At 47.1% G+C, this 14,472-nt stretch overlaps 1 protein-coding gene and 1 non-coding gene across 3 annotated transcripts in view; one reads left to right on the top strand and one right to left on the bottom strand.

The window, feature by feature from the left end:
• The window catches only part of LOC119399796 (protein ecdysoneless homolog), a 33,108-nt gene extending 20,937 nt beyond the window's left edge, over window positions 1–12,171 (top strand). Inside the window, exons 12-13 of one of the 2 annotated variants that reach the window (XM_037666639.2) lie at window positions 6,400–6,644; window positions 10,414–12,171. In XM_037666639.2, coding sequence (XP_037522567.1) covers window positions 6,400–6,644; window positions 10,414–10,638 — 470 coding nt within the window. In that variant the 3' untranslated portion in view covers window positions 10,639–12,171. Of the gene's footprint in view, window positions 1–6,399; window positions 6,645–10,410 lie in introns of both variants that reach the window. The other variant, XM_037666638.2, reaches the window with a different exon arrangement.
• Trnat-ugu (transfer RNA threonine (anticodon UGU)) lies at window positions 6,216–6,288 on the bottom strand. Its single transcript has one exon. It is a non-coding gene; the product is annotated as a tRNA-Thr (tRNA).
• Window positions 12,172–14,472: the final 2,301 nt, after the last annotated feature.

Here is a 14,472-nt window from a genome sequence, read left to right as displayed (position 1 = left end):
TACCGCGACCAAAAAAAAGTACAACATTGATTCTAACGCGCACCGATTTTTCGTGAGAGAAATGAACAAAAGAAGTCCGTAGGAGTCCACCTTCGCACATTCAGAAGAACAAGTATTTGGGTTTTAAAGAACTAAAGTTTCAAAAAAAGAAAACACAAAGTCAAACGGCAGGCCTTGCCGCTGAAACTGTCACCACTACGGCGGCGATACGAGTCGCGTAATGGATCAGTCTTCGTCGCTGTCAGACAACTCCTTGTCGCTGTCAACGCTCATCGATTTTGGCAAACCGGCCCTGCTTTTGTCCACAGAAACTTTTTCGTGAAGCTTTGCTGTAAAACAATCTTTTGCTTCTGCTTGCGCCAGTCTCGCACGCACGTTTCAGCAACTCCAAACGACCGCGATGCGGCCCGATTCCCGTCCGTCTCTGCACATGTAATAACTTTTCTTTTAAATGCGACATCGTGGTGCACTCGACGAGTATTTGGAGTGGGCACTTCCATGCCGCCGATGCGAATGCAGAACGGGATGACAAACTCCTCAGCACACGTACGAACTGAAACAATGACAGAAATGGCCAAGGCGCGTAGGAAGCGGCCATATTGAAATGCCGGTGGCAGTACGATTACCGAGCTTCTTTTTTTTTTTCGGTACTCGATTCTAACGCGCATGCGATTTCCCGACTCTTTTTGCCGAAAAAAAGGTGCGCATTAGATTCGAGTAAAACGGTAAACGTTGTTTTGTTGCGCTTCCGAAGTGGATCTCAGAGGCCATGTAGAAAGGAGCGCGTGGTTCAGATCTGCTCCACCAGGTGACGCTATGATCCCAGCTGCTCGCAATCTTTCACTAAGCTCAAGAAACTAATTTTCATTAATTATCCTAACAGCTAATTGGTTCTTGTTTTAAGTAAAGCTATGCTCCCATATCATATGTGTTATAGGTGAGTCCGTGACACGCGCTCAGGGTCGTGTCCGATGTGGTGGATACAGCACACACACGCAATATGTACGCATGTCAGGCACACATGTTTATTCTGACAAGATGCCGCCCCTCCCCAGGGTGGCCAGACTGGGCACATCCATGGCTTTTCGTGCCGCACAGAGGGCACCAGCTACTGCTGTATATAATAATACACATCCAATATAGCTGTTAACTTGAATGAGAACCATCAATTTCTACAGTAGACACTCATTAAACGAAGCCTGCGGGGACCAGGAAAATGTGTTTTGTTTAACAGGACTTCCGTCTACTGAGAGATGAACAGGCGTGCAGAATTCAAATACGAAACCAATCATGTTAGAGGCAGTGGCTCCATTTAAGCAGCAATTCCATTTAAGAGATTTCCGTTTACTGAGAGTCTACTGTATTTCTTAGAAGACCTTTTATGAATGTTCAGAAAACCGGAAGTGCCAAGAGTGTCCCTCATTGCTCGTGCCACTAAAAAGAGAAGAGCTTGTGTTGTCCCGTTCTCTTCTCTTGTGTTTGTGTTTGCATGCCTTGCCTTCCTTTATGTTGAATCCTTACGCTCATCATTCTCTCTTCCTCTTTGAAAGACACCAATAAAAACGGAGTATGGCAACTTTCTTGGAATGGGAACACAAGTGAGAGGCTCATATTGTTTGTTCACTTTACTGTGACAGCATTTGAGAGCAAGACAGTCAGTTTAATTTCAATTGCAAGAAGGGGTTCAGGGCCTCTCACCAGGCTTGCACATCACAATCGAAGAAGCATGTCACGTAGATTGCTTAATGGCTTCCGGGTTCTGCTATTGTGAAACGGCCACATAGTGTGAAAGCAGTCAAAACATAAAACAGAAGGTCGCACGACCATCTTTTCGTCGAAACCGCACTTCGAGAGAGAGTGAAAGGTTGCACGTGCACACATCTGCATCAAAGGTGCTCCTTAGACCGGCCGTGGAATGTCATTGGTTATGGCATGTGACCTCAGTTCCTGATGTGGCGTGGAGAGCACAATGCCGTTGATGAATGTGCACTTAGAAGCTAAGTAGGAAGACATTAAAACGTAAAGAGGCGGTGCTCGTCACGTCAATGTGACGTGCTCCCTCTCCTACGGCACTTGAGAGAGTTATGCTGCGTGGGGACGCTAGCCGATGCGAAGGACGAGATTGTCGACTGTGGCAGAGGAACTAGTCTCCTGGAGGCATGGTCACCAGACAGTTCAATTTTCTTCTAGCATGTCCAATAACGAAGTTATTTGAAAAATACTTTTGCTTAAACGCTTCTCAGATGGCACCTTACAACTATTGGTGATTTGCAATAGGGCCTGGTGATGTGCCCTTTAACACAGGCTGTTGCTTGATTACAAAAGAAAAACACATTTGATAGCGGGATTTTGCCGTGGTTCCTATGCTCAGTTGGCCAATTTCCAGACCATCAGACCATGAATATAGGCTCCTAATGCACGCCTAATTCTTGGCATTCTTCAATCCTGGCAGCTAACACTTTGCCACGATTGAACACTTTACTACGAAAAGCTGTGCAAAATAAACAGGAACAGGGAAGACACACGTACAAGCGCAGACTAGCAACTGTACCAACTTGCCCAGGGCTCAGTCCTTTTATAGTATATTGAAACACTTATTTGGACACCGGTAATAAGTAATGCAATAGATATGGCAGTGAAGCATTGCTTGGTCCCTCACTTCTAGGCTAACCAATGCTTTCTTCACTTACAATTATTTGCACAGTGCATACAGTCTGTGTAATATCACTTTGTTCTTTAATGAAGGAAAGAAGTGTTAATTTCTAAGGGCTCGTTTTCTTTGTTATGCACAATATTAATGAGCACTAACAGACAATAATGCCAAGGAAAGTATAGGGGATGTTTTTAGTAGTAAATGTAAGGTAAATGTGAAGAAAGAAAAGTGGACGAAAAGATAGCTTGCCGCGGGCAGGGACCGAACCTGCGACCTTCGAATAACGCGTCCGATGCTCTACCAACTGAGCTACCGCGGCGGCCATCCCTCCGTCCACTTTATAGGGTATATACAGTCGATCCCGGATATATCGAACTCGGATATATCGAATTATTGGCTATATCGAACAGTTGAGAAATCCCCTTGAATTTCCCATGCAAAAGTATGGGGTTGGTGTGCACGTATATCGAACTCCCGCACAGCGAAACATCCGCTATATCGAACACTGCCCCGCGCCGAAGCCCAGAAAGTGCATTTTGCTAAGAACTATTCATCATTTTTCGGCCGCGTTCTTGTAAGTTCCAATCCCTCGTCGCGCGCAGGTGACGAAATTGCGTTGCTCTAGTTCGTTGCGCAGTGCTTGTCAGTTCACCGGCATATTTGACGCGCGGTCCGCAGGTTTTAACGCATGGGCTAGTGTTTTTCAAAGAGGCTGATTGCCGAGGGCACCAAAATGTGAATTCGAAGTGACTTGGCAGCCTTGTTGTAACGTTTGCATTCCCTTCCTCTTCGCGCACGATGGCATGCGGGCCCGCAAAGCATGGCCTTCGAGATCCGCAACCTCGTGACGTATTTTTAGTGTTTTCGGTTTTAAAAGGCTGATCTCAGAGGCTACACTTTTTTTCGCATTTCTCGCCAAAGTAGCGGCTGCCATCTGCAAAGTCACAAGTGCCATCGGTATCGCCAACGTGTCGACGGAGGGGGAGGTGTCAGCAACGGCCGCAACGGCGCGCCGGAGACGAAGCATTTTTTCATGACGATGCAACGGCGCGGAGGCATCTCGGTGCCGACAGCAGCGCCGCCGCATGGGCGCGTCCTCGGGCGCGTCTATCGGCTCCCAGATTTCATCCGCGCGCTGGCTTAGGTTCGCGGAGGTGTTCGGCACAGACGCGAGGTGCGTTTTCCGTCCACGACTTCTTACGGCGCACACTAACCATACAACCAAATAATTTTCGACATATCAATGAAGCTGGCCCAACAAGAGCTTTGGTAATTGCTTCGTGCTGCCGAAGCTTTGTGTGGAGTGTAACGATTGGAAAACACTGCACCTCGGCTTATGCAGTGGGTGGTCGTTTGCGGGTGTATTGCCCCCCGTTTCGCTGGCAACTTCTTGGAAAGGTACGCAGCGACGTTGGGGAACAAAGCTGGAACCGAATCTGGTGTTAGGGAAGGGCGACCACGGGGAATTTCCACTGTTTCACCGTTGATCACGTGTGTGTGGCTGCGAAATATAAACCTCTTGTGGAAGTGAAGTTCAAGACAACGCTGTTCTTGTCCAGCGGCTTATCAGCTCGTGGAATGGAACGTTCCCATCCCTGGCGACGTTCATCATCGGCGGGATAACTGCGATGAGAGAGATCTTAATTTCTATCTTCTTTCCTGTCTGAGACGTATCCCGTAGTGGATCCATAGGCGAAACAATATCTATGCTGTCTCTGTTGCTTTGCCATCACGTAGCGTCAGCACATGCAAACAACCTCGCTGGAGAACCGTCGGCGGGTTGTAGCGGACGCTTTTCGGCTTTCTTGCGAGCCTCGGTCGACCACATAAAGTGACTAAGGCACGCGTCCACTGGTCCGGTGACGGCAACGGATAATCTATCGACGGGACGACACAACTTCACGAGAGAAAGCGTTTTGTGTGCTGACGAGATCGGCAGCAGCACTAGTGTTCGCCGCACAATTGTCTTTTTCGCTCGCGAGAAAACGCCACATGCGTTTCTCGCTCGCGAACAATGCGGCATACGTTTATCATTCGCGAAAAACGTGACATGATTTCCTCGCTCGCAAAAACCGCGACATACGTACGTTTCTCGGTCGCGAAAAACGCAACATGCATTTCTCGCTTTAGTAGACAGCGTACCATACACGCGTTTGCTGACTAGGAAATTCACGTTTCCCGCGAAGCGCCGGTGGCTACGGGAACGCCTTTTGCCATCAGGCACCAATACGCACAAACAAAAGCCGAGCAGGCGAAGCAGCAGGTCACATAACACGCGCTTTGCCGGAGAGAATCCACGAGACCACTTCGACAGATCTCGCTCTAGGCATCTCGGAGACGACGAGCGCGCCACCTGTCGGCGTCATGAAAATGTGCCGCACCGGCTTGCACGCTTGCACGGCGCAGCCCGGCCGATGCTGACACCAGCCACCATAGTTTCTCCGTGCAGCATTGTCTCTTGCAGTATGTGTACTTCACACTTTGTTCTTGATAAATCGTCATTCGGGAGTCGAACTAAGCATTGTCCCGCTCGTAGCGATAAAAATGATGACCGGTGCTTGGAACGACGTCAAGTAAAGCACCGTCGCGCACTATGACTTCGGGCGCGTCATGACCGCCGACTACGGCGTACGGTGCGTCAGTGAATTTTGCAACTTAGCGTTTCCGGGCGCCGTATCGGACGGGAGCACAGCGAGTAACTTCATTGGTGCAGATAACGACGTAGCTGTTTCTTACTGCATCGATGCCGAGATCATAGCTGACGTTGCCGGTGCTGCGGAAATGGACCCGTGCGGTTTGAGGATGCCAGCCGCCACTGCCACCGCTAAACCCTTTACCGCGCTACAGAGCTCGCATCAGCGTTCAGCGTCGATCACCGCTGTTGTGGCGGAAGATGCTGAATTTGCTTATTTGGAAAGCTTCAATAATATTGACGATGACTTGATGAATTCACGGCGCGCAAGAAGCAAGACAAGTTGACGGACTTTTTTCATGCGAAATAAAGTCGCTAACTTGCAAAAGAAGTTCTCACCTTGTTCTTTAGCATATGTGAGCGAATCGTCATGTTCGCGCTTTTTACGATTTCAGAAAACTGTGTCGAGGCCTGCAGTGCTTTAATTAAAGCCTTACCTACGCATATTTCATATTTCGAATGATCGATATATCGAACTATTTCGCGGTCCCCTTCGAGTTCGATATATCCGGGATCGACTGTATGTACATTTTTAAACGTGGGAGCGTCAGTCAGCGCCGCCAGTAGCCATGACGGGGAGTGTGGAACACTCTTTTTTGCCTGTTGGCGTCACGTAGCACGTGAACTTATTACGAGCTGGCAGCTGACCAATAATCCCTCGCATACCACCTGAAAGCATCAAGTCTGCCAGAACGAGACCCTTGCTATGAATGAAGGAAAGAAGTGTTAATTTCTAAGGGCTCGTTTTCTTTGTTATACACAATATTAATGAGCACTAACAGACAATAATGCCAAGGAAAGTATAGGGGATGTTTTTAGTAGTAAATGTAAGGTAAATGTGAAGAAAGAAAAGTGGACGAAAAGATAGCTTGCCGCGGGCAGGGACCGAACCTGCGACCTTCGAATAACACGTCCGATGCTCTACCAACTGAGCTACCGCGGCGGCCATCCCTCCGTCCACTTTATAGGGTATATATGTACATTTTTAAACGTGGGAGCGTCAGTCAGCGCCGCCAGTCAATTTGTCATTTGTTCTTTAATGTGTGTCTTTCAGATCGCTTGGCCGACGTAATTAACGGTGATGAAGACAGCTATGTCAGTGACGACGAGGACAACGACCTGAACGGACCTGGAGTGGACCTGTCACGCCTTGCGTTGGACATGAAGAGCTACATGGAGCTGATGGACCATGAACTGGCAGGAACAAATGTTGGGCTGAGCTTCGAACGGCAGCCGGCTGCCAAGCCGGCAGCAGCTAAGAAGGAGGCCAATCCAGATTCCGCATCGTCACCTTCCAAGGTGAGGGAAATTTTGCTCATTGCGTTCTAGGGTATAAATTATGAACCTGTAGAATGCACTACAGTTGAACTTTGATATAGCAAAGTTCTCACTGTAACAAACTTTTCTCCTTCCTGATGCTTCCTTCTAGAGAAAAGAATTGATTATTTTCTCATGATTTAAGGGGGGATGCAGGGCTGAAGAGTAGACTTTTGAACTGCTGCACCAATTTTGATGAAAATTTCAGGGATGGCTTATCTTGGTATTAGAACATTTTCCAAATTTCAGTACCGTAGCAGGAATACGAAAAAAAACTTGTAGCTGTTGTAATGTTCAATCATGTATGCCAACTTGGGAAAACTATCATTTCAAAAATAATGAAAATGTACTAATTTTTTATCATTAGATGCATTCTAGATGTTTTGTAGTGCAGGATAAGGCCAGTCACATATTTTTTATGACGTTTCTGTAAAAATGTCATCACTTTAAAGGCAAAGATCATTCTTTTCCTTGAGATATCTAGTATCATTGTTAATGCGCGCTGATTGGCAGGTTGGAGAATAGCGAGTAAGTTGTCACTTTAATAATTGCACACGCAGGATTCTGCGGCCGGCAAAGTGGCGTTGTTGCCGAACGCGGTTGTCTCAGAACATGGCCCATGTTTGAACACTGATTTTAAGGTCAAGATGCGGACCAAGAGAAGGAAACATAATGTGCAGCAGTGCAATGTGCACTGTTGGTACCTGTTATCAGCAAAAGAAAAAAAAACTGCCGATATCGGTGCATCACTGTATCCTCCTTTTGTATGCTGTCGCTCGTGGGGCCCCCACGCACAACAGCAGTGAGGTCAGTCTCTAGCAGCTCTCTGTAAAGCAGATTTTTTTCCCCATCCAGCCATTCCGCCAACAACACCGTTTTCACTTAAAGGGATACTGAACAAAATTTTCGCCGCCGAGATAAATCACTCAATTGCAAGATTGGGTGCTGAAATCTGTTGAAACAACCTTCATTTCAGCCAGAGACTAGCAGAAAATAATGAATTTAATGCATTTTTCGCGAATTGGCGCGTCTAGCGGCCGCGCCGCGAACTAGAGAGGAAGTGACGCGAAACTCCGCGGATAGCGACTCGCCAACCGTGCTCGCAGCAAAATCGCTTACCAATCGACATCGCAAGCCGCCACCCGCTGCCGCGCGTCTCTCCCAAAACGTGTTTTCACGGTCGGGAAGGTGTTCTCCGTGCGTGTTCTCAACCGGCAGCCAACGACGCCATTGCCGCGCTCTCGGCCGTATTACGGTCCCTAGAATAGACTGTTTTCTCAAGCGGAGCTTGCGCCCACGTCTACGAATTTGCCGTCTGTGTTGTGTGCTGCTACGTAATGTGAACGGTGAAGCACCTGACACAACGCAGAATGCCTCAACGCTGTTCGGCGCTAGGGTGTGCCCTGTCATACATTTCCAACAGAGCCGAAGCTTCGAAGGATATGGATTTGCGCTGCGCGCCCATCGCAGCCAACGTGGGTGCCTTCAAAGCGTGACTTTTTGTGCTCCGAACACTTCGAGGATAGTGACTACGAGTTACTGTGTAAATTGCTGGTCCCGGCTGCCGACCCACGTTGGGCTACGGCGGCTCGTCTGGCTCGTCGTCCTTGCTGTCGCTTGACACAGTAGAACGGTCACATGCATATGGTTGTATTTGGCGCATCCGTTTTGGAGGCCTGTCGAACTCGGAGTCGCAATGACCGCTCGTGGAACCACTGTCACTCGCACCTTGCATCTTTGCGCTCTCGCGACACGCTCGGTAGTTGTAGCGGTTTTTGAGGAATAAGCGCTATTTTGTTTCCTATGTGGGGAAAAGAGGACAAGGCTCAGCGCCACACCAGCCACCCTCGGTTCTTGAGAGGAGAGGTGGAGAAAGGGAAGTGGCAGGGCAGGAGAGAGCGTGCCGGTTGCCCCCCTCTTGCTGGAGCACTCGACGTCACGTCCGCCGACAAGCGCAGTGGCATGCAGCCGCCGCGCTCTCACAATCCACTAAAAATACGGCCAGCTGCTCGAAATTACGTGAAATAAACGCTGCGTACAGGAACACTCGTGTCGTCCGAGTCGAATGTAAGTGTTTTCGTAGCTTTTTCAAATTTTTGTTCAGTATCCCTTTAAACAAATTACAGTCCTCGACAGCGCTCGACGCTCGACAAAGCGTGGCGGGCTTCGCCGTCTGTTGGCCTCCATGTTTTTGAATAGTACTCTCAAACCGGTCTGCTGGCAGCGGGCGCTATTGTGCGCAGAGGCTGCGGTCGAGAGTAATCCGGCTCATTAATGCTAGAACATGGTCCATTGTGTGGATGGGCCTGTTGGTGGATGATCCGCGGATTAGCCATCCACATCCACAATAAAAAAATCACATACGGTCAATCGTCTGAATGCACCATTAGAGTTTGAAATTTTTGTGTCAGAGGTCCTTTAAGGTTTTATCAATGATAAAACCAGTCACGTAGCATTTGGGAACCTCTTTCTGAACAGTAATAACATCTTCTAAATTTGTGAATACTCTTGAAACCCGTGCTGTCATGCTAATGTGCTAATGCTGTGACTCATATTTAATTAAAAAACTGCCATGTGCTAACTAATGGTAGTAATAGTGTCTATGAAAAACAAGGGTACATGCAAAAAGATAACAAAACAGACACAGCATGATAGATGAGCAGAAATAGTAGAACCCCGCTGATACGTTTTTGAAGGGACCGTAGGAAATAAACGTAAGAGACGGGAAACATAAGAGCCGAAAAACAGGAAAAACGGCAAAATATTTAGTGGTACAGAATTTTATTTCAATTCTTACGAGCAGCACGAAAATTGGCGCGCTCAGCCGCGATCTAGTCGATGGATAGAAACGCGGAGCTTAGGACGGCCTCATCCACAGAAATGTAATCAACGTATGTGATTTTTTTAACACCAACAGCTGTAGACATGAAAGAACTAAGCACACGCAGTCACGACCGACGCGGTGAGACCGACCGCGAACCGCACGCACGACCATGCGAGCTCCAACCAGCTCGAACTCCTCCCGTTCTCCGACAAATAACGATGATGATGAGTCTACGCCAACGCGATGGCAGAAGTGAATGCCAATCTCGAAGGCCTTGCTTTCACAAGCAATTACGTCATAGTACACGCCATGTTTGTGCAATACAAATCTCAAAGGCTATGGTTTTGTCAATAGTAAATGCCAATCTCGAAGGCCTTGCTTTCGCGAGCAGTTACGTCATAGACGCCATCTTTGCAATTTTAATCTCGAAGGCCATGCTTTTGTTTGCATCAATTGAAAGATTCTGTTGCTTGCGCCTCTCATGCGGCTAATATTACGGTCAAACGAGGCCAAGCTGCGTGAAAATGCACCATGGCCGCTCTCTTTGGTAGTCACTCGGTCGGCTCCGAGCGCACTTCGCGACGTATCATACAGGAACGGTCCGACAGTTACGACGTAACAGCGGGGTTCCCAATACATTGTATCCTATGGGAGCTATGCCGGGACCGGCGGAAAACGACGTAACAGCCGGGAAAACGCAGCAGTGAGGAACGTAACAGCGGGGTTCCACTATCTGTAATAACATGCTTTGCCTTATAGAATACCAACTCACCCAGCATTCCATTTCTTTGTGTTTGTATTGTGTGTCTTCCCTGGTTTCTTGTGTGTCATGCTATTGTTTCAGTATTATGAAATTATAAAATACCAATTCACTTAGTGTTCTGTTACGTTAATGAATAATGATGTCCTCATTTATTTCTGAAGCAGGCCAAGGAAGCACCGCGAGCCATGGCGGAGAGCCTCGACGAACTAGACTCCGACGATGACGATGAGGCCGCTGGTGGCGACGGATACCGGCCTGTCGACGTCAATCTGACGGCACTCAAGAACATTCTCGAGTCATACAGCTCCCAGGAGGGGCTTCCAGGTCCCGCCGGGAACCTTCTCTCGGCCATGGGGATCAGCGTTCCATGCAACGAGGATGATCAATGAACATTGTGTCTTCACAACATAGGGCTGACTGTTTGAGCTACGTATGATGCGCTGCAAGTGTTCCAGCTTTTATCGGTTGCTTCCAAGTCCAGCCGCAACGATGTGTGCAACGTGTACAGTGTGTGTTTGTGAAGAAGGTGCAGTGGAAGTGTTTAAATGTCTTCCTTCGTAGCAACGACTCAGTACTACTGGCAGTAATGCCCGTCACAGAAGCAGCGAGTGTCCCGAACTGCCACAATTACCACGTTCTGATATGCCGCTTAATTGATTAAATATTTAGATTGCACGACTTCATTGACAATGTTATGTCCACCCAGTAATAGAGATAGAGTAAAAAAGGATTGATACCACAAGTTTTCACGAGCTGAAAAACATAAAGAAAGATTCAGAATTTATCTTTACAAACTGAAAATTTATTCTCTCCATTCGTTCTTGGACATTTCTTTAGTACTATCTTCTCACTGTCACTGCGTATAGACTCCTACATTGTATGTTGTGTCTGAGACAACTGGTTTTTATGAATGAATGTACAACAAACATTATGAGGGGTAGGAGGGTAGTCTATACTAGCCAATTTGTGTGGCAATACATGCAAGACCCCCATATGCAAAAGAGAGGACACTGCTATGTTGCGGCAAACTTTGAACGTACTTTCATAATGAAAACTTACTGTTGCCAGCAATTTATGAAAAAAAAAACCTCTTTTGGATTGCCACCTTTAGATGACAACGTTGATAATGGTGACTCTAATAGCAGGGTGCTGCCAGCACTGCAAACGCTATTCTGGTTTTGTCTCGTCTGGTTGCAATGCAAAGACAGTTTTCAGATCCACGGAGTATAAAGCGTGCATTAGGGTAGGGAAACTGGGGTACTCATGTATGTAATCAACAAAGTGCAGCAACTAGGAAAGTAATAGAAGAAGAGTCCATGTTGCAATTGCCTTATTGAAGCCAATCGGTGCATAAAGCATGCACACTTTGGTGGAACCGCGTGACTTGCGCCAGTTCTAATGTAGTCGTCTTATGCTACATGTCGACATCCTGTAGGTTTTTCTAATTGCTGCACAGGTGATAATTGTGGAGTAAATGTAGACTATAATGCCGTTGTACGTATCTGAAAGTTTGGGGAGGGATGTGTTGAAACTCGTGCTGGTTTTGGGATCCTTAATTGCCCTAAAGTAATTAATTAAGTGGTTGGATCGTTACTTTTAGTGGTCGAGTAGATAATTTGGTATTATAACACATTGAATGGTGCCTGCTGCTAGTAATACTGTAATTCATTGCTGCAAAAAGACACATTCTCTCCACTGAACTGAATCTCTGCTCTTCCCATTTTATAGTTCTGCAAGTGTGAAGTTCTGCTCTTGTATAGTTCTGCAAGTGCAAATTGAACAGAAGAAACTGTCAGTATTCGTTCACTCACAAGCAAGCTGCTGTGTTATTACATGCAGTGTTCGCCACATGCGTCCCAAGTGTGCGTGTGGACGTTGGGATAGCAGTGTTCGCATTCCTGCCTGAATAAAAATGTCACACGCATACGGATGAGAGTCCTTTGTTGGGAGAGCGGTACATCAAGGCGAAAAGGTGAATCTACTGATCCATCTATCGTTGAAAAAAAAATTAGGGACACTTAAGCTTCGCCTTTAAGAGTTGAATGCAATAGCAATATCCTGCCCCTAGTGCGTATTTCAACCACTTAGTGCATACTTCTTATTGTAGGTTGTTACTCGAGAAGTTCAGATTGTCCATTACTGCAACGTAATTGACAAAGTACAAGGTAGTCGCATAGCCACAGCACGCCGAGCTTTGGTGTCTGCCTTCTCTGCCTTCGTCTTGTGTGGCCGCCCTCGTAGTCGTATGCCACTTGACACTGATGCTCCACCAGAACTTGCCGATGAGGAAGACACCGCGGTGTGGTTGTCACTTGTAGACACAGAATCCATCACAAGCGCGTCAAGAGCCTGGTGGTGTGAGAGAACGTCTGTGCGTGTGACATTTTTTTCGAAGTATCAGTGCACCCACTACGTATGTGTAACAGAATGCGCGCACTAAGGTTTGTGCCTTATGTAATGGGTAGCATGCTTTAAACCATGAGCAATTATGCGCGAGAAACGTTTTCGAAGTTGCGATGCACCCACTGCGTGGTCTTAAGGGAATACAAGCAGTAATCTGTGTGCCTTTTGTAATGGGTTGCTAGCTTTGTACCACCAAGTCGTCGTGATATTCACATGGTGTGACGCCCGATAGCAATGTACGCTTGTACCACTGCGATATTACATCTCGCACTGTGACACCGGTATACAGGACGCGTATGTTTGTGAAGCATGAAAGTTACTTTCAGTGCAGTCCCAAGCAGAGGCGTGGCTGTGTGGTAGAACACGTGCTTGCCACGCAGGCGGCCTAGATTCGATTCTCACTCGGACCCAACATTTTTATTATTTATTTGCAGCTTTCTCGATTTTTCGCTCATGGACAAGATGATGATTTTTCGCTCACAACCAATGACGCCGACGCCGGAATTTCTGCGAACGAGCTCTTTAATGCTATCGCGTGAAAACTTCAATTAGACAAGTAGGTTTACGTCAAAGGCACTGTACAACACTGTTATGTTTTCTAGGAGAGTGTGGAAAAAGAACACATAATTCGGGAAATTGTATCATCTGATAACCTTTCAAACAGGGAAACGTGTGGCATGTGATACTGTATAAGGAAAAGAACGTGGCATGACAGAGCACCCGCTGTGTAACTGCCATTTGGTTTAAAGGGACCGACAACCAACTTTTGTGGTACCCGTTTTCTTGAGTGCAATGGGAAGCTTACCGGTCAGAGCTTCTAATCACGGAGTGGTAACGCGGAGAACGCCGTAAAACATTTGTAATCAGAGTTTTTCGATCTGCAGCGATTATGCAGTCTTAATATCGCATGCTGCAAACAGTGAGAGGTGAGCGCGATAGCGATTATACGCCAGCAGTGGTGACAAGTTATGCCCTAAGTATGAAAAGGCAATGTTACGTTTGCAAAGCCTGCGGTGCCGCGACTACTGCTATCTAGCCTATTAAATTATTTTACAATAGTTATAGCGTTTTTCTGGGGCTTCTTATAGAAGTACTATGGCCGTACACAGGTCGCTTTATCACATTTTAGTCAAGCCAAGCCAAGCTAAGCCTTCGAAAACGAAACAAGTGGTAGGATACACCAGCATTGCTGTTCATGAAGTCGTAGCAATCCTCCACAGAACAGTAAGTCGATGGCATTTTACGAGCAGCAGCGCAAACTCGCGTGCTACTCTTCAAAAGTCCGATACGACGAGAGCAGACGAGAGTCGAGCTACGCAGGAAACGCCGCCGGACGCCGCGCGCATGCGCCGCAGCCTCCGTTTCGCTGGAAGCCACGAAAGCAGCGCCGCATCTCATGCGTTACTTCTTTTACCTTAGAAACAAACGGGAATTGAGAATAACATACATATTCAAATTTTCAGCCCTCGTTCTGGTGCGTGTAAAAAGCATTAGACTACGTACAACAAAGTGCTTAAGACTGCATATGTCTGGTTCATGGCGCTCGCGCTAGGCTGCGCGACATACCGGTTTTCGTTACTTTTAAACACGATTTAAAAATATAAATCCTACTCAGATCGCGAAAAGTATTCTGGAATCTGTCACTATAATTCACGGCCTTTTCATTTCCACCAGGATCTAATCACCCGTTCTGGCCAGTTGTCGGTCCCTTTAATGGTTACATGGCAGGAACACAGGTACCATGGCAAAGCCAAAGTGTAGGTAGTGTGCAGACTTTTTAAGCAACGCTTTTAAAACTCGCAGATTTCAGTGGTGGTTTT

The sequence above is a fragment of the Rhipicephalus sanguineus genome, chromosome 7 (genome assembly GCF_013339695.2).
Source record: "Rhipicephalus sanguineus isolate Rsan-2018 chromosome 7, BIME_Rsan_1.4, whole genome shotgun sequence".
Classification (NCBI taxonomy): Eukaryota; Metazoa; Arthropoda; class Arachnida; order Ixodida; family Ixodidae; genus Rhipicephalus; species Rhipicephalus sanguineus.
The sequence above is the reverse complement of the archived record's forward strand: the minus strand, read 5'-3'. Positions and strand labels throughout refer to the sequence as shown.